This window comes from Amblyomma mixtum, unplaced genomic scaffold, assembly GCF_055824585.1.
Source record: "Amblyomma mixtum isolate Tamu unplaced genomic scaffold, ASM5582458v1 scaffold_29, whole genome shotgun sequence".
Classification (NCBI taxonomy): Eukaryota; Metazoa; Arthropoda; class Arachnida; order Ixodida; family Ixodidae; genus Amblyomma; species Amblyomma mixtum.
This window is the reverse complement of record NW_028317726.1, coordinates 21797-46382: the sequence shown is the minus strand read 5'-3', so window position 1 is coordinate 46382 and position 24586 is coordinate 21797. Positions and strand designations below refer to the sequence as shown.

At 48.3% G+C, this 24586-nt stretch overlaps 1 protein-coding gene across 3 annotated transcripts; it reads right to left on the bottom strand.

The window, feature by feature from the left end:
- Positions 1-329: 329 nt before the first annotated feature.
- On the bottom strand, positions 330-18762 carry LOC149324462 (uncharacterized). 3 transcript variants are annotated; one of them, XM_089565500.1, is made up of 10 exons: positions 18506-18762; positions 17884-18094; positions 17421-17483; positions 14895-17358; positions 14194-14341; positions 14056-14118; positions 13930-13995; positions 13808-13870; positions 13375-13520; positions 330-13315 (listed from the first exon to the last, which is right to left on the bottom strand). In XM_089565500.1, the coding sequence occupies exons 6-10, from the start codon at positions 14112-14114 to the stop codon at positions 13212-13214; spliced, it is 438 nt and encodes a 145-aa protein (XP_089421626.1). In that variant the 5' UTR covers positions 14115-14118; positions 14194-14341; positions 14895-17358; positions 17421-17483; positions 17884-18094; positions 18506-18762; the 3' UTR covers positions 330-13211. The 3 variants fall into 3 exon arrangements, with proteins under 3 accessions (XP_089421626.1, XP_089421625.1, XP_089421624.1); XM_089565499.1 differs by having other exon boundaries at positions 14204-14341; XM_089565498.1 differs by lacking the exon at positions 13930-13995 and having other exon boundaries at positions 14204-14341; positions 14895-15015; positions 15077-17358.
- Positions 18763-24586: the final 5824 nt, after the last annotated feature.

The following is a 24586-nucleotide window of genomic DNA, read 5'->3' as shown; positions in this document are numbered from 1 at the left end:
CCACACGCATTGCTGACTGTGCAGTCAATTGTTCTCCATCTCTAAACTGTTCTCTCCAGAAAGCGGCACTGTGCTAGCATATTTCTGCGAGTTTTGTACTGGTTGCAAGTCCACTAGCCTCTTCGATGCTTTAGGCGCCTTGTGTAGAAAATATGGCGCACTCTTCAATAATGGTTGCTAGTTTAACTTCATCAGTCTGAAGGCATTTTACCAATTTGGCTACTCTGCAAAACCATGGCCTGTTTTGTCAGCCACGTCTGGCTCAAACTGGCTGATGCCAGTGGGCACAGAAGTGGCGACAGGTAAACTCGAAGCCGGGGAGACTGGGAGTACGCATTTATTGGCAGGTGGTGAAAACTTTATTTACAACAAGGGAGTTGGGAACACACACAGGTCCGTGGGCCCCCGCACGGCCCCACTGCACTCAGTTTAAGTTGTCGAGTTCTCTTAGAAGACTACCGCTGTCTGGCACACACTTGACATGGAAGCAAGAGTATATGTGCTCTCGCTAAATTTTTCACACAAAAAAACACCACTAAGACAAAAGGTCCCATGCACTCTTTACTGATCTCAAGATGAAAATTAGACTGCAACATTGCACCGAAATGCAAAAGATGATCCGGGACTAGGTCGTATGAAAGACGACGAAGCGAGTCCAAACAATTGCAAGCTCGAAGAACTGATGCTGAGAAATGTTCTGAGAGTGTGCTTAGCGTTAACAGCGTAGATAGCCGGGCTGCAGTCTGACTACGCTTGAAAGCCATCATGCCCGCGAAGGACAACGCGACGTGCAGAGCCAGAAACCAAAAAATGAACTGCCCGTTTAATTCCATGCACCCCTCACTTAGCACCACACCACATTATCAGCGCCGCGGGGGGCGCTGCGCACAAGCCAACATTGTGACACTCCTCCCCTCTTAGGATACTTGTATAGGGAGTACCACACTACTGGCTTCCTAGTCCTTGTGCTACGTTGCAACGTTGGTGTGCTAGGCGTAGTCATGACACAGTCACTGCTCACATCACTGTCCGTGGCAGATGGCTGTTTGGAACAGCTGGCACATGGAGGGGCTGCTGCTGTAGTTGTGATGGAGCTGCAGTACTAGCAAGATGAGATCGGTCCCTTTCAGTAGGAGTCAAACGTGCTCTTGTATGCATAATGCTCAAGTGGTCACAGTGTCGGTTTTCTGAGGTACCATCTTCAAAACGAACGTTGGCTGATGAGAGACTGACGTACACAGCACCGGCAGGTGCCCATGGTGCGCCTGTGCGAAAATTTCGTGCGTATACCTTGTCTTCAGGTTGCAGTGATGGAGCCTGCCAGGACTCTCTGTTGGCATACAACTTCTGCTTCGATTGCTTTCGAAGCATCGATGGTTGCAGGACATCCAAAGGAGTTTTGAAGGTTCTCCCCGTTAAGAGCTCGCATGGGGGCTGACCGGTTACTTCATGCGGTGTGGTCCTGTAGTATAATAAAATTTTGGATAGGTGCGTTCGTCATTCCCCAGAACCAAACATCTTGAGCTTGTTCTTTACGGTCTGTACCGCTTGCTCTGCTGCACCGTTTGAAGCAAGGTGATAGGGTGGTACCAGCATCCAGCGTATTCCATGTCGAGTTAAGAACCCGAGGTACTGGGCACTGGTAAAAGCAGGACCCTTTGTCAGAAACGATTACGTCGGGGAGGCCATGCTGAGTGAATGTGCTTCTCAGGGCAGAAGTGGCAGCTTCTGCAGAGGTGGACGATACAGGGAAGACTTCAATCCATTTTGAGAAGGCATCAACAATAACCAAGAATGTGTGCCCTAAAAATGGTCCCCCGAAATCAATATGAAGCTTTAACCGCGGTTGCTGCTGGACTGTCTGTGCAGATCGATGTTGAGCCTGGCACGTAGTGCAGTTCTTCACACTGTTGGCAATGTCACTGTCTATGCCTGGCCACCAGACATGGCTCCTGCCAATCATGTTGCTCTTCTCAATACCAGGGTGGATGACACGTAGCAAACCAAGTACTTGGGCTTGCAGTGATCGTGGAACCATGACTCTTGATCCCCATGGCAGACAACTATCATGGGGACTGAGCTCAGTGCTTCGGGTATTGAAGGGGATCCACTCTGGTCCCGCTGGGAGGCTTTCTCCTCTCAAAATAGATAGAACAACATGACCCAGAACTGGATCGTTTCTTGTGCCTCGTGCCACAACAGCAGGTGACAGGAGTTGTGGATATGCCTCCTCAAGCTTTTTTGCCAGGCTTGTACACAAGTTTGTATTTGCATGCAGAAAGCTTCAGGGCCCACCTGACCGCTCGAGGTGAAGCTTGCACTGGAACAGGCTTGTTGGCACCCAGCAGTCCAAAAAGGTGGCTTGTGGTCAGTGAGCACCACATACGATATGCCCCACAAGTACTGGTGGAACCGTTCCACACCGAACATTAAAGCCAGTGCCTCCTTGTCAAGCTGACTATAGTTTTCTTCTGCTTTAGACAAGCTCCTCGAAGCAAGAGCAATGAGACGTTAGTGCACCTATGCCGTACAGCGATGTGTCGCAGCTGAGGCACACAGGCCTATCACAGTGGGAATGTGTACGAACTGGAGCTGAAGTTACCAGGTGCTTGCATGCAGCGAATGCATCTTTTTGTTCCTGTCCCCACTCCCACTTCCTTTATCATGAAGTATATGCAGCGGACCGATGAGTGCTGGTTTAGTTGGTTTATTGGGGTTTAACGTCCCAAAGCGACTAAGGCTATGAGGGACGCCGTATAGTGGAGGGCTCCGGAAATTTCGACCACCTGGGGTTCTTTTACGTGCACTGACATCGCACAGTACACGGGCCTCTAGAATTTCTCCTCCAAAGAAATTCTAGCCGCCGCGGCCGGGATCGAACCCGCGTCTTTCGGGTCAGCAGCCGAGCACCATAGCCACTGAGCCACCGCGGCGGCACTAAGAAATGGCTGTAGAAATTCATGAGACTCAAGATGCTTTGAAGTTCCTTGGCATTGTGGGACAGGAGCATGCAAAATGGCAGCCACCTTGGCATGTTCGGGGATAGGCCCTCCTTTCTGATGATGTGGCCTAGGTACTCAACTTGTGGAACTTTTTGAGCTTCAACTTCAGGCCAGATTCTTTTAATTTGCAAAGTACGACACGAAGGCAGCGTAGGTGCTCGGCATCATTCGCATCGGTTAAAAGAATAATCAAAGTAGACAGCTACATGGGGCAGTTCCCTGAACAAGTTCTCCATCGCACACTGAAATATTGCAAGTGTGCTGAAATAACCCCATGCGAGTCGAAATCGTGACATACTCTCTATAGAGGCCTCATCAAGGGCAACTTGCTGGTACGAGTCGTGCAAGTCCAGCTTCGCGAAATTCTCTCCTCCAGCAAGCTTGGTTCACAATCCTTGATCCTTGGATAGCGGTACTGCTCCACTGTTGCTACCGGGTTGATGGTGACACCAAAGTCTACACAGATTCTGATCCACCCATCTTTTTTTGGTCACTGCGACAAGGATGGAGTCTAACTAGTCTGAATTTCTTGTGTGACCCCAGCTGTCAAGGCTTAAAGCACTGGGAGAGGCTTGAAAAACCGTGGTGGCACATCTGAAGGAACATAAAATGAAGCTTTAGCACCCTTCAACAAACCCAGGCCTTCTTCAAACACTTCAGCGTAGTGTTTGATGTCAGAAAGTGCATGAATATTCATTTTGTACGGGCGCGTCCTCGAAGCTCGGGTTGGAAGCCGTTGATCGAAGACGCGTCACGGCAGGCACGCACCCAGGAGTCACTCAGGAACCAGTGCAGCACTTTGTTCACCTCTTCGTCGCACCGCGTGAATGGCTGCCGGTCGTTCCCATTACAATTTCAACATTGGAGATGCCGATATCCACTTGCGTCGTAGGAGAGTCGGTGATTCGTGTCCAGTCTGAAATAAAGGAAGGTTAGCTTCTCTGCCATTAAACTCTGCACGGACTTCAGCTTTGCCTTGAACTTTTCTCAGTTTGCTGGAATAGCTTTGTAGAAACACTTGCGATGGCTGTACAGGAACCGAAGGCAAAATCTGTTGAAAATGAGACTTTGCAATGACAGAGAGACTTGCCCCCGTGTCCACTTCTATGCTGAGCGTCTTGCCGCAAATGTCAACAGTAACGGTGAAAGGCGGTGGCAGAACGGCATCACCATCTTGCCACATGTCGAAAACATCGGAAGACGAAGTTGTAGCGGCATCTTCACTGCGGACAGTATTCACACTGTGACGTTTGGTCGAGGATGGTATCGGTAGAACCATTTTACAACAGTGTGGAAAGCTGTCCGAAGCGCCGAGCAAAGCAAACTCATTCACAACCTCGCATGTCAGCTGAAGAAAAGGGAAATTCAAAGCTGACAGTTTTGCTGCCATCAGTGCGATTCCAAAGATCTTTGTGTTGTACGTCAGGTTGGATCGAAACAACGATGAGGAGTTGCTTATGGAATGTCTGCATTTATGTCCCACTTGGCAAGGCAAGAATGAATGCAACAGGGGCCACTCGAGGCAAGCACATTGCTTATTCTTGAAAGGTTCTTCCGAGTGTCTGGTACGATTCGACAAAACGGCCAATGAAAGGCAATTGCCACCGCCGCCACCACGAGTTCAAAGACGCGGAGAAAAAAAAGCGGAAGAACACGAAGTGATCATTGCAGAGACGCAAGCCCTGCAAACGCAGTCAAGAGTGTGCGAGAAACTCCTGTAATGCCTGGAATACAATATAGCATCAGTGGAACCACATTGCAAAAGTCTCCATAGCCGTCCAAAACGTTGAGCAAAGCAAACTGGTACGAAAAGTGAAATTGAAAGTTGACAGCGGTGGTCCCATGAATGATTACAAAGAAGTTTGCAGCGCAGTCTGATCGAGGCAACGATGAGCCGGTGATTCTTTAAAGGTTTGTCAGAGTGTCTGGTGCATGATCCCACAAAGCAAATAAAAGGTAATCGCCGCTGTCACCGTTTTAGAGACGCAGAGTACGAAAAAAGCAAGAACATGAAGTGATCATTGCAGAGACGCAGGCACTGCGAAGGCAGTCATGAGCGTTCGAGAAGCAACTATATTGGCTGGAATAAAATGTGGTACCGATGGAACTATTTTGCAACAGCGCGAAAAGCTGCCCATAGCGCCGAGCAAAGCAAACTCATTCACAACCTTGCATGCCAGCAGAAGAAAAGGGAAATTCAAAGCTGACAGTTTTGCTGCCATCAATGTGATTCCAAAGAACTTTGTGGTGTACGTCAGGTCCGGTCAAGAAAACGATAAGCCAGTGCTTATGGAATGACAGCATTTATGTCTAACTTGACAAGGCAGGAATGAATAGAACAGTGGCCAATCAAGGCAAGCACATTTCTTATTGTTGAAAGATTCATCCGAGTGTCTGGTGCATGATTCCACAAAGAAGCAAATAAAAGGCAATTGCCACCACCACCAGTCAAAAGTGTACAAAGAAAGAAAAGCGCAAGAACAAGTGATCATTGCAGTGATGCAGGCACTGCGAAGGCAGTCATGAGCCTTCGAGAAACGCCTGTATTGCCCGGAATACAATGTGGTATCAGTGGAGCCAATTTCGAATAATATGCAAAGCCATCCTAAGCGTCAAGCAAGGCAAACTCATTCACAACCTTGCATGTCAGCAGAAGAAAAGGGAAATTCAATGCTTATAGTTTTACTGCCATCAATGAGATTCGAAAGAACTTTCTGGTGTACATTAGGTCCAATTGAGAGAACGATGAGCCGGTACTTATGGAATGGCTGCATTTATGTCCCACATGGCAATGCAAGACTGACTGCAACAGTGGCCAATCAAGGCAAGCACATTGCTGATTCTGATTGCTGATTAGTGTACAAGGAATGCGTGTAATGCCTGGAGTACTATATAGTATCAGTGGAACCATATTGCAAAAGTCTCCAAAGCCGTCCGAAACATTGAGCAAAGCAAATTCAAATTGGACAGTGCTGGTCCCATGAATGCGATTCCAAAGAAGTTTGCGGTGTAGTCTGATTGAAGCAACGATGAGCCGGTGCTTATGGAATGTCTGTATTTATGTCCCACATGGCAAAGCAAGAATTAGTGCACCTGTGGCCAATCGAGGCAACCACATTGCTGATTCTTGAAAGATTTGTCAGAGTGCCTGCCTGGCGCATGATTCCGTAAAGCGTCCAACGAAAGCCAATCCCCGTCGTCCCCAGTTCAAAGACGCAGACAAGGAAAAGCGCAAGAACATGAAGTGATCATTGCAGAGATACAGGCACTGAAGGCAGTCATAAGCGTGAAACGCCTATATTGCCTGGAATACATCGTGGTATCAGTCGAACCAATTTGCAATAATGTCCAAAGCCGTTCTGAGTGGCGAGCAAAGCAAATTCGTTCACAACCTTGCATGTCAGCAGAAGAAAAGGGAAATTCAAAGCTGTCAGGTTTGCTGCCATGAACGCAATTCCAAATAACTGTCTCGATTATGCCTGATGTACGCCACAATGATGAGCTGGAGGTTATGGAATGTCTGCATCTATGTCCCACATGGCAAAGCAAGAATTAATGCACCAGTGGCCAATCGAGGCAACCACATTGCTGATTCTTGAAAGGTTCATTCGAGTGTCTGGTGTATGATTCCACAATGCAGCAAATGAAAGGCAATCACTGCCGTCACCAGTTCTGATTCGCAGAGAAGGAAAAGCGCAAGAACACGAAGTGATCATTGCAGAGACGCAAGCACTGCGAAGGCAGTCATGAGCGCCCGCGAAACGTCTGTATTGCCTGGAATACAATGTGGTATCAGTGGAACCAATTTGCAACTGTATGCAAAGCCATTCGAAGCTCTGAGCAAAGGAAACTCATTCAGAACCTTGCATGTCAGCAAAAGAAAAGTGAAAGTCAACGTTGATAGCGGTGCTCCTGTGAATGTGATTGTAAAGAAGTTTGTAGCGCAGTCTGATCGAGGCAACGATGAGGCGATGCATGTGGAACGGCTGCATTTATGTCCCACTTGGCAAGGCAAGAATGAACGCAAAAGTGGCCAATCGAAGCAAGCACATTGCTGATTCTTGAAAGGTGCCTGGTGAGTTATTCCACAAAGCTGCCAATGAAAGGAAATCACCGCCGTCACCAGTTCAAAGGCGCAGAGAAAGAAAAGCAGAACACGAAGTGATCATTGCAGAGACGCAAGCCCGGCAAAGGCAGTCTTAAGTGTGCGAGAAACCTGTAATGCCTGGAATACAACATATTACCAGTCGAACCATATTGCAATAGTGTGGAAAGCCGTCAAAAGCGTTGAGCAAAGCAAACCCGGAAGAAAAGTGAAATTCAGAGTTGATAGCGGTGCTCCCATGAATGTGATTGCAAATAAGTTTGTAGCGCAGTCTGATCGAGGGAACAATGAGCCGATGCATGTGGAACGGCTGCATTTAGGTCCCACTTGGCAAGGCAAGAATGAACGCAACAGTGGCCAATCTAGGCAAGCACATTGCTGATTCCTGAAAGGTTCGTCCAAGTGTCTGGTGCATAATTCCACAAAGCAGCAATTGAAAGGCAATGGCCACCGCCATCAGTTCAAAGACAGAAGAAGTGATCATTGCAGAGATGCAAGCACTGCAAAGGCAATCATGAGCGTCTGATATACGCCTGTATTGCCTGGAATACAACGTGGTATCAGTGGAACCAATCTGCAACAGTGTTCAAAGCCGTCCGAAGTGTTGAGCTAAGTAAACTCGTTCACAACCAAAATGAAATTTCAAGTTGACAGTGGTGGTCCCGTGAATGTATTTCCAAGGAAGTTTGCATCGTCAAGTCTGATCGAGGCAGCGATGAGCCGGTGCATATGGAATGGCTGCATTTATGTTCCATTTGGCAAGGCATGAATCAATGCAGCAGCGGCCAATCGAGACAAGAACGAAGTCCTAAAAAGTTCGTCAGAGTGCCTGGTGCATGATTCCACAAAGCGGCAAATGAAATGCAATCGCTGCCGTTACCAGTTCAAAGGCCCAGGGAAGGAAAAGCACAAGAACATGAAGTGATCGTTCTAGAGATGAAAGCACTGTGAAGGCAGTCATGAGTGTTCGAGAAATTCTTGTATTTAGCGAGAGTGTGCAAAGCCATCGGAAGCATCGAGCAAAGTAAGCTCGTTTACAATCTTGCATGTCAGCTGAAGAAAAGTGAAATTCAACATTGACAGTGGTGCTGCCGTGAATGTGATTCCAAAGAAGGTTGCGACATCAGGTCTGATCGAGATAATGATGAGGTGGTGGATATGAAAAGGCGACCACTTGGCAAGTCATGAACCCAGGCAACAGTGGCCAATCGATAAAAGTGCATTGCTGATTCTTGAAAATTTCTTCCGAGTGCAGCAAATGTAAAGGAGTCGCCGCTGTCGCCATTTCAAAGGCAGAGAGAAGGAAAACCGCAAGAACATGAAGTGACCACTGTGAAGGCAGTCATACACGTATGAGAAACTCCTGTATTGTCTGGAATACAGCACGATATGAGCGCAACCATATTGCAAAGCCACCCAAAGTGTTAAGCAAAGCAAACTTGTTTACAACCGTGGATGTCAACAAAAGAAAAGTGAAATTCAGTGTTGACAGTGGTGCTGGCAGGAATTTGGTTCAAAGAAGGTTGCGACGTCAGATCTGATCCAGACAACGATGAGCCGGTGCATATGAAATGGCTGCATTGATGTCCCACTTGCAAGGCACGAAAAATTGCAGCAGTGGTTAATCTAGACTGGCACGTTGCCGTTTCTCGAAAAGTTCGTCTCGAAAAAAAAAAGCACAATCACTGCCATCACCAGTTCAAAGGTGCATAGAAGGAAAAAGGCAAGAACATGAAGCGATCATTGCAGAGATGCAGGCATTCCGAAGGCAGTCATGAGCGTGCGAGAAATGCGTGCATTGACTGGAATACAACACGGTATCAGTGTGCAAAGCCGTCCGAAGCGTAGAGCAGAGCAAGCTCATTCACAACCTTGCATGTCAAAAGAAGAAAAGTGAAATTCAGTGTTGACAGTGGTGCTGCTGGGAATTTGGTTCAAAGAAGGCAGAGAGACGTCAGATCTGATCCAGACAACGATGAGCCGATCCATATGGAATGGCTGCTTTTATGACCGGCTAGGCAAGGCATGAACGAATGCTACAATGACTAATCAATAAAAGCACGTCGCTGATTCTTGAGAAGTTTGTCAGAGTGCTGTAAATGAAAAGCAATCGCTGCCATCACCAATTCAAAGGCGCAGAGAAGGAAAACCGCAAGAATATGAAGTGACCACTGCGAAGGCAGTCATAAGCATGCGAGAAACGCCTGCATACTTGGAATAGAACATGGTATGAATGCAATGATTTTGCTACCATGAGCAAAGCAAACTTTCACAACCATTGATGTCAACAGAAACAAAAATGAGATTCCACGCCGATACTGGTGCTGCCATGAATGTTATTCTGAAGAAAGCTGTGACGTCAGGTCTGATAGAGACAAGCACGTTGCTGATTCTCGAAAATTTCGGCCTAGTGCAGCAAATGAAAGGCAATTGACGCCGTCACAAGTTCAAAGGTGCAGTGAAGAAAAGGTGAAAGGACAAGAAATGATCATTGCAGAGATGCAAGCACTGCGAAGGCAATCATGAGCGTGCTAGAAACGCCTGAATTGCCTGGAATACAACATGGTATCAGTGGAACCATTTTGCAAGAGTGTGCAACACCGTCCGAAGCGTCGAGCGAAGCAAACCCATTCATAACCTTGCATGTCTGCAGAAGAAAAGTGAAATTCGAAGTTCACAGTGGAGCTGCTGCGAATGTGATTCCGAAGAAGACTGCAATGTCAGGTGTGGTGGAGACGATGAGCCGGTCCATATGGAATGGCTGCATTTATTTCGGACTTGGCAAGGCATGAACAAATGCAACAATGCCCAATCGATAAAAGCACATTGCTGATTCTTGAAAAGTTCTTCAGAGTGCAGGAAATGAAAGGCAATCGCTACCATCACCAATTCAAAGGCGCAGAGAAGGAAAATCGCAAGACTATGAAGTGACCACTGCGAAGGCAGTCACAAGCGTGCTAGAAACGCCTGTATTGCTTGGAATGGAACACGGTACGAGTGCCACTATTTTGCAACACTGCAAAGCCATCCGAAACGTGGAGCAAAGCAAACTCGTTCACAACCGTGGATGTCAACAGAAGAAAAGCGAAATTCAGTCTTGACAGTGGTGCTGCCGCAAATGTGATTCCAAGGAAGTTTGCGACATCACGTCTGATCGAGGCAATGATGAGCTGGTGGATATGGAATTGCTGCATTTATGTTCCACTTGGCAAGGCATGAACGAATGCAACAATGGCAAATCGTTAAAAGCACGTTGCTGATTCTTGAAAAGTTCGTCAGGGTGCCTGGTGCAGGGTTCCACAAAACGGCAAATGAAATGCAATCGCCGCTGTCACCAGTTCAAAGGTGCATAGAAAAAGTGCAAGAACATGAAGTGATCATCGCAGAGATGCAGGCATCAGAAAAGCAGTCATGAGCATGCTAGAAATGCCTGTATTTCCTGGAATACAACATGGCATCAGTGGAACCATTTTGCAGCTTGTACAAAGCCGCCCGAAGCGTCGAGCAAAGGAAACCCTTTCACAACCTTGTATTCCAACGAAACAAAAGTGAAATTCAAAGTTGACAATGGTGCTGCTGTGAATGTATTCAAAAGACAGTTGCGACGTCACGTCTGATCGAGACAAGCACGTTGCTGATTCTCGAATGATTCATCGGAGTGCAGCCAATGAGAGGCAATCGCTGCCATCACTAGTTCAAAACCGCAGAGAAGGAAAAGTGCAAGAACATGAAGTGATCATTGCAGAGACGCAGGCACTGCAAAGGCAGTTATGAGTGTGCGAGAAACGCCTGCATTGCCTGGAATGCAACATCGTATGAGTGCAACCATTTTACAATAATGTGCAGAACTGTCCAACGTGTCGAAAGAATTTTGCGACATCAGGTGTGATCGAGGCAACATTAAGCTGGTGCATATGCGGTCTGCATTTATGTCGCACTTGGCAAGGCATGAATGAATGCAACAGCGGCCAATTGAGACAAGCACGTTGCTGATTCTTGAAAAGTTCGTTAGAGCCCCTGTTGCATGAATCTACAGAGCAGCAAATGGAAGCGTTGAAAGAATGTTTAGCTGCGACCAAAGATGTTCACGTTATGAAAGGCCTTGTCACACATTGCTGCTGTCACAAAGGCTGCTGTCACCCATTGTGTGTTGCAGAGATGTCAAAGGATAAGACCATGAAGCAAGCAGTTCAGAGCTGTAGGTGCTGTGCAGGCAATCATGAGGATGGGATAAATGCCTGTCATGCCTGGAATCAAACATGCCATAATTGCAAGAAGTGGAACTGTTTTCCAACAATGTGCAAAAGAAGCGAAACCATCGCAAGCATCCAGCATGAAGACAAGATTCTTGAGGTACCCATGGTGAAAGGTGACAAAGGAAACTCGTTCGCAATGTTGTATGCCAATGGAAGAATATTGAAATTGCAACTTGACAGCGGTGCTGCCGTGAATGTGATTTCGAAGAACCTCGTGACGCGAGGACATATTAAGCAGACGACGACCACCTTCTGCATGTGGAAGGGCTGCATTGTTGTGGCACTTGGCACAGCAAGAGTGAACGCAACAGCAGCCGATGGACACAAGCATGTTCTTCGGGACGATCTCACAACTCTGATGGGGCAATGCACAGCTGAATTTTTGGCAGTTGAGTTGAACTACAACCTCGTTGCCAACATCAATGAATCTAGTGCTGGAGACGCGTTAGGCCACATTTTGAAGTACCCAGATGTGTACCTAGAGAGCAAAATTTTCAAGCGAAATCTACAGTGAACAATGTATGGCTTGTACAGAGTGCTGTGTATTGGTTTTCGGGGTTGGAAAGGCCGATCATGAAGCTCACTGTGACCGTGATGAGGAGGTTGGGGATGTGCTACAGAGATGTCAAAGATTAGTGTGCGTCTCAACAGAGAAAACTGAACACCACTGCTAGAGCATGACATTTCTATGCCACATTGCGGCAAGAGAAGGGCTACATGCAACCAAAAAAGGCGCTTGAGAGCAACAGTGACCCACAAATGGCGTACCTTGACTCAAGAAGCACGTTGCTGTATCACTCGAAAGCAAGTCCTTTCCAGCTCGTCATGGGCCAGTGCACACGGACTACATTCGCAACGATAGAACTGTTGCAGCCAAAGTCAATGTTAACAATGGAAAGAAAATATACAAATGATGGCGTTCTACCACGACTAACAAGCAAAGAATCTGCCACCTTTAGCGGGAGGACCAAATGTGACAGTCCATCAAAGCCCATGAGCCACTTGGGAAAGAAATAGTGACTGAGCAGTGCAATGACAGGTTGTAAGGGGAAAAATCCCGAAGGACAGGTGCGTGATTTCGTCCAACGTGTGGCCTCGGAGTATCAAGTAAACCATACTAGACTGAGCCACACTGCAAAAGAACAAAACTGGTAGAAATGAAAATGATGGCCATGGGAACACTAGGAAGAGGGAGAACGGTACACACTAGAAATGAGTCAGAATGCGGAGAGTTCACCGGTCTGTGGTGGTTGGTCCAGCAGTGGGAGCGAGGTACAGTTGAGAGATCGGAGTGAACAGCGCTGCAAACGACCAATGTGCAGTCCACTTGCTAGTAGCTGCTGTCCGATGATGTAGGCGCACTGAAGCCAAGCACTGCCGCAGGTCTATCCTTGCCACGGTAGTCAGGATGCCGGGTGCGGAGCCTTTGTAGCGTTGGTCAAAAGGCACTTCCCAAGCCTAGTTGTGCCATGAAGGAGACAGCTGCCTGGGTCCGGTCACCTGGTATGGTGGAGGAGACACTGGCTGGGTATGGTGGAGGAGTTCTCACAGGTCCTACAAAGCCCATATGGATGGCAGCGTTACGCACCGAAAGAATGCACATAATGGCCACAACAAGTCACCAGGAAGCACGGTCTAACGTTCATGATAGCCTACAGAAAGCCTCCAGCCCAGATCACGTCAATCCAAAAACTTCCAGCCTCGGACGGCCACCCCGTTGTCCTCGTCAACTCAGCCTCTCAACCGGTCTTCACAAGCATCACCCCATATGCTGAGATGTCTACTGCTTTAGCAAAGAGTCTCCATGATTAATTTTGTGGTCTAAACAATCTGGCACCACACTGGACGTCATGGCGGGGTCACACATCGTCCGGGACGAGTGCACGGTGTATTCTCTACCGTGCACGATGAAGTGGCCTGTGTAGTATACAGCAGAACCGGAATCCGCGCATCTGCGAGACAAAAATAGAACTGTAACAAATGCAAGCGCATATATGATGTCGGCACTTACTGCACGGATATTCAGCGTTTTTGACAGCAGCAGCAGAACGGGGGTTTCCTGCATGACGACGGTATGGCACCTCTGAGTCCTCCCTGCTGAAAGCACGGGACAGCCGATCGACGTGCGCTCTTTTTTTGTGGATGCTGAATGGGAACCTGCGGGGAAAGCATGGAGGTTGTGCACGCACTGTGAAAGTGTCCGATGGGCATTATCATCATCCCTGCAGGGGTACTATAAGCGGGAAAGGCAGGAAGCATGGAAGGAATAGGAAAATGTGCTGCTCAAGAAACACTTAATAGCCTTCTCACCGTTATGCTTTAGGGTCCTGGTTTACAAAATGCACACAAATCTAAAAAGACAGGCAGGTAATGGGGAAATGCAAGCATAGACCTATCATACTCATCGAAACATATAAAGGTGCAAACAGAACTCGAATGCTTACTCTGGGAGCGTCTGAACAGGTCCAAGTGCCGTGTGGAATATGGTAAAGCGATAGTCCGCACAGCTGCGATAATGAAAGCAGAGCTGTAACTAGGCCAAAGCATATAGAATTTGGGAGCTTACTCTGTCAAGAGCGTATGAACAGGTACAAGGGCCATGTGGAGTACAGCAGAGCGATAGTCCGCACATCTGCGATAATGAAAGCAGAGCTGTAACAGGGGTGCAAGCATGCAGAATTCGGGGGCTTACTCTTGGAGCGTCCGAACAGATCCAAATGCCGTGTGGAGTACGGTAGAGCAAAAGTCCATGCATCTGAGAAAAAAAAAATGGCTGTAACAAGGGTGCAAACATACAGAATTATGGCGCCAACTGTGAGCGCGTATGTACTACGTCTGACCAACACGCTGCTGCGCTTGGATTATTGTGCACGACGCGCCGCTGTTGAGCATTGTCCTCGGAAGATGGCATGCAGAGTTGTTGACTGCATGGAACACAGGGGAGCTGAAGTCGACGAACGTTGAGGCAGAAGGGAGATCTGCGGTGAAAGTAAAAAGCATGGAAGTCATACACAGTCTAGAAGCATCCCAACGGCTTAGAGTGGCAATTTGGTCTAGTTACTTAGGAACAGGCAAAGTAGAGCAAAGAGCACGGAAAACAAAAATTCAGGGAGCACTTTGACGATCTAAACTGCACAAGGGGAAAGCCTTTCCATGGTATCTACGGGGAGAGCTGAATTGGCTAGTCATGACTAATTAATCATGACCTATGACTAGTCATTGTTCATCAACTTATGTCATCAACTAATAATGACTGGTTATTTGACTAGTCATGACTAATTTGTTGATAACTATTGTGATTGGTTTGTGACTAACCAGTCGATTGACTCGTTAGGCATGACTAACTTGTCATGATTGGTTAATGACTAGTTATGACTCACTTCAGATGCAACGGACAGGCGGACAGTCATGGCCGCAAGTATGAGCCATTAAAGGCTTTCGCCTTAAAAAGAGTGGCAACAGGCACGGTGCTGCAGCGGGCACGAAGCAAATTGTGGCTCTGGTGTTACGGGAGGCGAATGCGGCACTCACAGTCAGGGAGCGGAGGAATGGCACGATGCACACAAGTCAACGGGCCAGAAGCGAGGTGCAGAATGGTTCTGTGTCCCCGCTGGTATGCATAGGGCCCGGTTGCTGGAGCACGCCCGCAAATCTGAAAAAAAAAAAAGATGGCTTGCAGCCAAAAAATTCGAGCACAAACTTGGTATACTCACCATGGCAGGCGGATCCCCAGACCGGAGCCAGGATACGAAAGTGGTTTGATATGTGTGGTAAAAATGCAAGAGATCGGCTGCAAAAGTGTTTTCTTTGAGTTGGGAGGCGAGAAGCAGACTTCATATGGCGTCAGAACGTGTTTAGGGTTGTACGGACAGTTCGTAAGCTTCCGACAACCATTGGCGCAGAGCTGTGTAGCGATTCCCGCCAAAATAGAAAATTTTGAATTTCAAGCAGTAATCAAACGTTTTTATTTAAAGCAATGGACGGCTGCCCAAATTAAAGCCGAGTTGAGCGAAGTTCATGGACACTCTGCACCATCACTGAAGACCATTTACTACTGGACAAATGAATTCAAATGTGGCCGAACTTTGACGCAAGATGAAGCACGTCCTGGGCGTCCAGTGGAAGTCACCACGCCAGAAACGGTATCGAAAAAAATCACGGAATTGTCATGGACGACCACCGAGTGAAGGTACTGTACGTGAGATAGCTGAAATGGTAGGCATCTCAGCAGAGAGAGTTCACAATATTCATGAAAAATTGGAGATGGAGGTCTGTGCACGGTGAGTGCCGCGACTGCTGATTACCGACCAAAGGCGCATGGGGACAGACAACTCGAAGGAGTGTTTATCGGTGGTTGGTCGCATTCCTCAGGACTTTTGACCAAGATAATTTGTGACAGCTGAGGAGACGTGGGAGCATCATTACACTGCAGAGTTTAAACAGCAGTCAAAGCAATGGACTGGGCCTGATGAAGGTGCGCCAAAGAAGGCAAAGACTGTCCAACCGGAAAGGTGATGGCGACCGTCTTTTGGGATTCACGTGGAATAATCTTTGTAGACTACTAACAAAACAGCAAAACGATAACAGGACCATGCTACACTCCTAGAGTAAGGGAAAAAGAATTGCACACTAAACGACCTGGGTTAGCATGGAAAAGTCCTGTTTTACCAAGACAATGCTCCACCCCACAGATCCCTTATTGCAATGGCCAAATTGCACGAGTTAGGCTTCGAGGTTGTGCCTTTATCCACCCTATTCTCCAGATTTGGCCTCATGTAACTTTTTCTTTTTCCAAATATGGCTGGGTGGAAAGAAATCAGATGAAGATGTTATCTCAGGGGTGAATGGCTACTTCAAGAGCCCTTTCCTGAGTGGATGAAAAAATTGGAGCAGCTCTGGAAAAAGTGCGCGGAACCGGAAGGGGTCTATGTCGAAAAATCAAATATTGTTTTCAGCGGACTTGCTGCCTTTGCGTTTTACCACACTTATCAAACGACCCTCGTATGATAATGATAACTGGCACTGACTGACCTTGGCTGCAGCCAAGGTGAGGTGTGCCGCAGACCGCAGGCAACGTCCGTTCTTCGGAGTTGCTGGACGAGGTTGGCGAGGAATTCCGAGCGCCGTGTACGGCCACAAACCACATGTCGCTCAAGAGCACTTGCACGCTCGCGCGATGGCGATAAGGCCGTAGCATTTTGAAAGGGCGATCGAACGCGCGATCACACGAGGGGATTTGACCAATTTCTTCCTTGACACGACATGGTGGCCGGGCTACAAAGGCGTTCGGAACGGGTGCTCGTTCCGTGACATAAACGACAGCGGGTACGATGAGCTGAGCTCCTTGAGGCAGCGAGCAATGTGCGAGGCATACAATTCCCCGCTGACTCAATGCCTGCAGCTACCTGCCCTGCCTAGTGTCAGCTAAGCCTACACATATGTGCGCCGCGAATACCAGCCCGCTGCGCTTCCGTCACGGAAAAGAGGCCCGACAACGGCGATTCGTGAAACCACTTCACAAGCCTCGTGTTAATTCTACTCCATGTGGTTCAAATCTCAGGAACCCTTCAGTACGGCGTCTCTCATAGCCTGAGTCTTTAAGACGTTACCCCCAATAAACCAGACCAATTTTACTACACTGTTACCCATGAAGGCAGACGCTCGGGCAAGTTATCCAGTTCTCCATGACTTATCCAATTCTGCTCGTAGCAAAAATTCGAGTATTCTTAAGCCAATAACCAAGAGCTCGTTTCACGAACACAGCCGCCCTCGCCGCGAGACTTAGCCCCGCTCTCACTTTCGTTGCCGGAGAGCCTGGCTCGAAGAAAATTCCGCCAGGACTCCTCGGTAGGTCACGAGCGTCTCCGGGGGATGGCGAAGGCGACACCAACCAGCCGGCAAATGTCACAGCAAGAAGCACCGCACTGCGAAGTGTTCTCATCGCTTCTCCCACAGCACTGACAGCTATAGGAATTCAGTGCCAAAGTCCGTGAATCTGCGAAAATATGTAAAAACAGCTGTAACAAGGGTGCAAGCATATAGAATTCAGGAGCTTACCCTTGGAGCGTTCGGACAGATCCAAGTGCCGTGTGGAGAAAGGCAGAGCCAAAGTCCGTGCATCTGCGAAAATAAAAACAGCTGTAACAAGGGTGCAATTCAGCATATAGAATTCGGAAGTTTACGCTTGGAGCGTCCATACAAGTGCCGTGTGGAGAAGCGCAGAGGCACGAGGCATACATGACAGACAATTCCTCGCTGTCTCAATGCCTGCGCAGCTGCCCTGCCTAGTGTCAGCTAAGCCTACACACGTGTGCCGCGAATACTAGCCCGCTGCGCTTCCGTCTTGGAAAATTGACCCGACGGCGGCGGTTCGTGAAACCACTTTACAAGCCTCGTGTTAATTGTACTACACTTTTATCCAGTTCTGCTGGTAACAAAAATGCGTGTATTCGTATGCTAATAGCGGAGAGCTCGTTTCACGAACACAGGCCCCCTCGCCGTGAGGCTTAGCTCCACTCACCTTCATTGCCGGAGGCCTGGCTCGAAGGAAACTCCGCCTGCACTCCTCGGCAGGTCACGAGCGTAAAAGCTTCCAGACGCCTCCGGGGAATGGCGAAGACGACAGCAACCAACCGGCAACGGGCACAAAGTCACGGCAAGAAGCGCCGCACTGCGAAGCGTCCTCAGCGCTGACAGCCAGGAAGGAAGAAAGGCAGTGCAAGTCCATGCGTCTGAAAATAAAAACAGAGCTGTAACAAGGGTGCAAGCATATATAATTCGAGAGTTCACTCTTGAAGCGTTGGAGCAGACACAAGTGCCGTGTGGAGAAGCGCAGAGGCATTGAGCAATGCGAGACATACTACATGACAATTCTTCGCCGGCTCAATGCTTGCGCAGTTGCCCTGCCTAGTATCAGCTAAGCCTACACATGTGCGCCGCGAATACTAGCCCGCTGCGCTTCCGTCTTGGAAAATTGACCCGACGGCGGCGGTTCGTGACACCACTTCACAAGCCTCGTGTTAATTGTACTACGCTTTTATCCAGTTCTGCTGGCAACAAAAACGCGAGTATTCGTATGCCAACAGCCGAGAGCTCGTTTCACGAACACAGGTCCCCTCGCCGCGAGGCTTAGCCCTACTCACCTTCATTGCCGGAGGCCTGGCTCGAAGAAAATTCCGCCTGCACTCCTCGGCAGGCCACGAGCGTAAGAGCTTTCGGGCGCCTCCAAGAAATGGCGAAGACGACGGCAGCCCGTTGGCAACGGGCACAAAGACGCGGCAAGAAGCGCCGCACTGCGAAGCGTCCTCATCGGGTTCTCCTTCAGCACCGACAGCTAGGGAGGCAAGATGGCTTCGTCTCAGCCTTGCTGCCGGGCTGCGTATTCGCTACTGGCAGAATGTTCTCGAAGCTTTGAGTTATCTGCGATCAGTCACCGAGCGTTTTCTTCATGTCTGTTTTTTCCGCGACCCTCCCCCTCCCCACTCTTTTCCCTCGCTTCAATTAAACCCCATGCGATCTTCGACAAGAAGTTCCGCACGTGGGTAGGCGGCAGCCATGACGATGCACCGCGGCGCCGCTTCTTCGATGCACGCGGACCGCGCTCGCTGCTTTTTCTGCGGCCTGACGTTTCCTTTTTCTTTTTTTTTTTTGTTGGACGGCCGTCTGTCTCTGGTCTGGTGCGAAATGCTACCGATGAAGCGATACGAAGATGCTCCTTCAGGCGCGCAAGTTTCCCCGCACGTGGCGTCCATCGCGCTTGCAGACGGTAGCTTGGGCCACAGTTGCCAGCCCCCCCCTCCCCCCCCCCTCCGCGCGTTTTCCGCGGCCACGAATCCTGGAATTACGGCCGTCAAGACAGTAGATTTTGGAAATTAGAAAACATACGCATAACTGTATGTCTTCCTTCGTGCTCTTGACGTTTCACGCTCTTCAGCAGTTTAGTAGAGTCGCGGTGATAATTAAGACGTGGTTTGTCTAAATCTATCAAATGGGATATCAGCCTTTCACGTAGCAGTCGCGGGTGCTTCTTGGCTGCGATGTTGTTTTCACTGCCGATTATACTCTAGTTCAAACAGTTAATGTTTTCAAGAGGTAAGTGCAATAAAGAAACAGAAATTGGAACATGCGAACAATAGTCCACCTGTAAATTTATAATTGAATAGACTAAATGAAATTGAATTTTGCTCACAGCTTTTACGCACGGAAGCTGGTATGCCGTTTTGCTTTGTCATTTGCAGCAGCCGCGCTTTTTGACGATGTCACGACGAGAACGACGGTTCTCGTCGTTCCCGGTACACATTTTGCTAGAGGGGCGGGTAAAACCAGAGATAATAAGGCAAAAAAAAAAAGCTCATACGACCACAGCAGAGCTCCTCGATACTTGCTCCTGGTATTGGTGTTGGTGGGGTTGAATAGCTGCCACCCCTCTATCTACCCTTGTGCACATCGGGGTTATGGTGCTCGGCTGCTGACCCGAAAGACGCGGGTTCGATCCCGGCCGCGGCGGCTGGAATTTCTTTGGAGGAGAAATTCTAGAGGCCCGTGTACTGTGCGATGTCAGTGCACGTTAAAGAACCCCAGGTGGTCGAAATTTCCGGAGCCCTCCACTACGGCGTCTCTCATAGCCTTAGTCGCTTTGGGACGTTAAAGCCCACAAACCAAACCAAACCACCTTGTGCACATCTTATTTTTCTTCACAGTTTTGGCCGCCATGTGAGTTAATGCTTAACTATAAGATCCCGTCGTGCACCTAAGTCACTAGAGTTAGCATTTGCCGGCAAGTGATACTTTTAACGATATAATCTTTTTCTGGTATTATACCCCTGTACGTCCACCCGTGTCCTCAAGGTAACTGATATTTCTAGACGTGACAATAGGTATTTACGGGCACGTTATATTACGGAGCACTACGACGTGCCTTATCTATACCAAGCCGTTAGTAGAGTTGCGGCGCTATTTCGCTGCTTTCAAGTTAGATCTATCGCGCTTTCGCTTCTTATGCCTCTAAGCTCGGAATAAAATTTTGTGGTTGTCGTTTTGTGTGAATGTGCGTGCGCGCGCGTATGAGTGCGTGCACGCGTATATTCGCATGCTTTTCCCCTGCACTCCAATTACGTGTCTCTGACGATGCGGCCATTCGCGCTTCGTCGACATTTATACCAGAATTGTTTTGCGATAGTCTTTGCATGCTGTGGCTGCCATAAACGTTGCACTGCAGTGTAACTTGCCCTTTTTTTCTACTTTTTTTTTTCTGCGGTTGTTACAGACCCAGTGTTGGTTACGGACCCAATGATTGTCTTATCGGCATTTGCTGCGATCGAGTCATTCAAACATATTGTGGACAGTTGCTGTTCAGGGATGTACCCCTGTGCGGAATAGTATACTTCTCCAATACAGCCACCCAATGATAGTATTTTTCGGAAGCACCGTCTCTTGTAAACATGAGCGAGTCGGCATCGCCCGCAAACTTCAAATTTTCTCATTTCGGAGATAACGAGATTTTATGCGTTCAAGACTACACACTAACCAGTGCATTGGTTCGCGAATTGACTTGTTCCGTGCATTGGCTAAAATTAATAAGTTTGGTTCGGTTTGCTTTTGGTTTACTGGGGTTTAACGTCGCGAAGCAACTCAGGCTACGAGGGACGCCGTAGTGGAGTGCTCCGGAAATTTCGACCACCTGGGGTTCTTTAACGTGCGCTGACATCGCACAGCGCACGGGCCTCTAGAATTTCGCCTTCATCGAAATTCGTTGTAATTTTAGTAGTGAACCAGTTATGTAGGACTTCGTTCACCAGCTCAAGGAAAGAAGGGACGCAATGTTGCCTTTCTCTCCGCAACCGTCTTGCACAGAGAGAGAGAGAGAGTGTGTGTGTGCGTGTGTGTGTGTGTGTGTGCGCGCGCGTGTGTGTGTGTTCGCCATTACTATACCCCACTGTAGCAAAAAGAGAGTGGCTCTTTTTTAAAACACGTTCTTATTCAATGTCCCGACGGAACATCGGCGTGGATATTCGCGGTCACTTGAGGACTTCTTTCTGATACCGCAATTCTGCACATTCTTCGTCGGGCGCACGAGCTAACACTTCGCAACTTTAGGCCACCGCAAGCAATAGCCGTGTAACACGATGGAAGATGGCGTGCATGATGACGAAGACAGCTTCAGATAAACTCACTGTTCAACGAACAAAACGCACCCTCAGACTTACTTTTGCGCATCCAGGTATGACGCACCAATAAATTCACTGCTACGGCCGCATGCTTGTCCATTTTTGCACCATAATAAAATTCAGTCGAACCCAGCAGACATTTCTCTCCTGAATCCCGGTAGCTATCCATTAAAGCTGCACTGAGGACAACTACATCCAGTTTCTTTTCTCAAACATCGAATCTATATCTTTTTATGGCTATGCTGCTGTTTGTCCAGCAGCAGAAGAAGCATTTATTCCTCAGAAGACTGCATCCAAAATTTTTCATGCCACTGGATTTAGACCGGTGCCCACTCCGAATTGTACTGAGTGGTCAAAGAAGAATAAGAATGGGGTGGAGCGCGTACGGCAGCTTCTCTCAGATCATGAATGGCACAAATTTACCAATATCCCTCAAAATAAAAGTGTACACTAGCTGTATCCTACCGGTACTCACCTACGGGGCACAAACGTGGAGGCTAACAAAGAGGGTTCAGCTTAAGTTAAGGACAACGCAGCGAGCTATGGAAAGAAAGTTGATAGGTGTAACGTTAAGAGATCGGAAGCGGGCGGATTGGGTGAGGGAACAAACGCGGATTAATGACATCTTAGTCGAAATCAAGAGGAAGAAGTGGGCTTGGGCAGGGAATGTAATGTGGAGGCAAGATAACCGCTGGTCCTTAAGGGTAACGGAGTGGATTCCAAGAGAAGGCAAACGTAGCAGGGGTCGGCAGAAAGTCAGGTGGGCGGATGAGATTAAGAGGTTTGTGGGGATACAGTGGCCGCACCTGGCGAAGGACAGGGTTAATTGTAGAGACATGGGAGGGGCCTTTGCCCTGCAGTGGGCGTAGTCAGGATGATGATGATGAAAGTTTTTTAACTGAATGACGGTGTAGTCTGCCCTCTGATTCGCGCCCAGAAAACTGTGTCGATGCATGCAGTTTACCTGCGAATGGCTACACCTGTGTTTTATTTTTTCATCTTTGTCTATTCTATAGAAGCTCCGTTTTCACCCGCCGCTGTGGCCCAGTGTCTCTGCGTTCGGCTACTGATCGAAAAGTCGCGAGTTCGATCCCAGCTGCGGGCGTACACCGATGGAGACGAAATACGAAATAGACCGTGGACTCGGCGATGTCAGCGCATGTTAAAGGGAAACTGCCTAGGTTTTAGAAATCAATGAGCTTAAGAGGGTCGAATGTGTGAAACTTGCAGGTAAAGCATGCGAAGTCTTTTTTTGGACTACCACTTGAAATAGTGAAGTAATCGCCGATTAAAATCCGGACGCCCTTCAAGCTTCTCCGCAGCGCACAACGCCAAGTGGGGGGCGCATGATGACGTCATCGAAGGTATCGGTACATTTCCAACGCACAAACGCCTGCTTTGAAGGAAAAAAAAACGCCACCGAAGGCGAACCCTGCCGAGAGTTGTTTGGCAGCATCTAACAAGTCAGGGCTGGGTGTGGCTGACGACAGCGGTAGTTTAAAATCATACCTTTCGTGACGTTACGCTGAGTTTTCCTGCACTCCTCTGGTGCATTGAGGAGAAGCGCAAAATTCAATTGTCGATTACATCACTATTTAAAATGCTAGTGCAAAAACACTTGGCATGCTTTACCTACAGCCTACATAGATTTGAATCCTTGAATATCACGAAATTCTCAAAAAGTGCTGCAGTTGCCCTTTAAAAAACCCCGGATGGTCTAAATCAATCTGGAGCGCTCCACTACGGCGTCCCTAGTGGCCCATGTGTCGGTTCGGGAAGTTGATCCCCGCAATTTAGAAAAGCTCAATTTTCACAGAGAACAGCGCATTTGCCGTTAAATTCCTTTTGAAGGGAAAATAGGACGGGGACGCTGTCACGCGTGTGCCGAGCAAGTTTTGTCTCGGAATAGGAAGTCACGAGGCTCGAGCAGACACAGCCTCAAAATGCCCATCACGCGTGCTGCGTGAACACAATTTTGTGATGAGGATTTACTCATTAGCGTCCACCAGCATAGTCAACGGCTACGTTAGCCATGTTTTCTTGTCCGCTCGCCGTTCTCCTTGCAACGTGCGCGTTGCACGTAGACGGCACGCTGAAGGCATAAAACAAACTGTCACCCTGGGCTGCACAAGTATTTTCTCACCTGTATTGTGCTTATCGTGTTCTATTTAAGCAGCGCTTCGCCATCCACATGGCCGCACTTTCGCGCAAGGCTTCGGGTACCTTGATACATAAAATCAGCTGCTTGTGTAGAAGGAAATCAGGTCACAGGATGCCGGCCTTGGGAGAAACATGTTCGTTCACTGGCTACTAGAGAAACTTGAGGTTACACTCAGCCGTGTTGGGGAAACCTGCTCTTGTAGTTTTATTTGCCGCAATACACACAGTAACACATACTTTGATAAGCCCCGTATCAAGCCAATATATTTATAGCAAGAGAGCCGCCATTTCATTCGTTCGCATGTGTGGATAAGAATCTTTAGACTTTATTGTAATGGGCTTGAGTCAGTAAAACGGCACTTTATTTATAGAACCTAGCCGCTTAATCGATAACCCCCCTCCCTAGAAAGCCTCGTCAGGCAGCAAGTTCTTACTCTAGCCGTCATCCTTCCTAATTCAGGCGTTATATGCGGTTTCATCACTGCACACATACACAAGTATTCTCGTGTCCGGTATGAAAGGCACGTAGCTATAGCACCAACTACGACGAAAACATGAAATAAACCGCGGAATCTTATTGTAGCATCTAATTGTGAGATATATCATGAACTACCGCAGAAATGGGGTACATTTGTGAGATTTCACTTCTCTTCAGTTTTGTGCGTATGCAGATAGCTGACGCGTCCGAATCGTCCAGTAAACAGGGGAAAATATCTCGAAAAAATGCGGGAAAAAAACATTCAAATCACGCTCTGTGTAATAAACAGCTGGCAACTGTATCTGGCGCTAGTGGGGCGCTTCGGCGGCGTCACCAATTCTTGACGTCATCGTCTTCCGTTTCCGTCGGCGCCGTCTCGTTAATGGCGGCGCTGGTTACGCTAACAGCGTCTTCGGCGG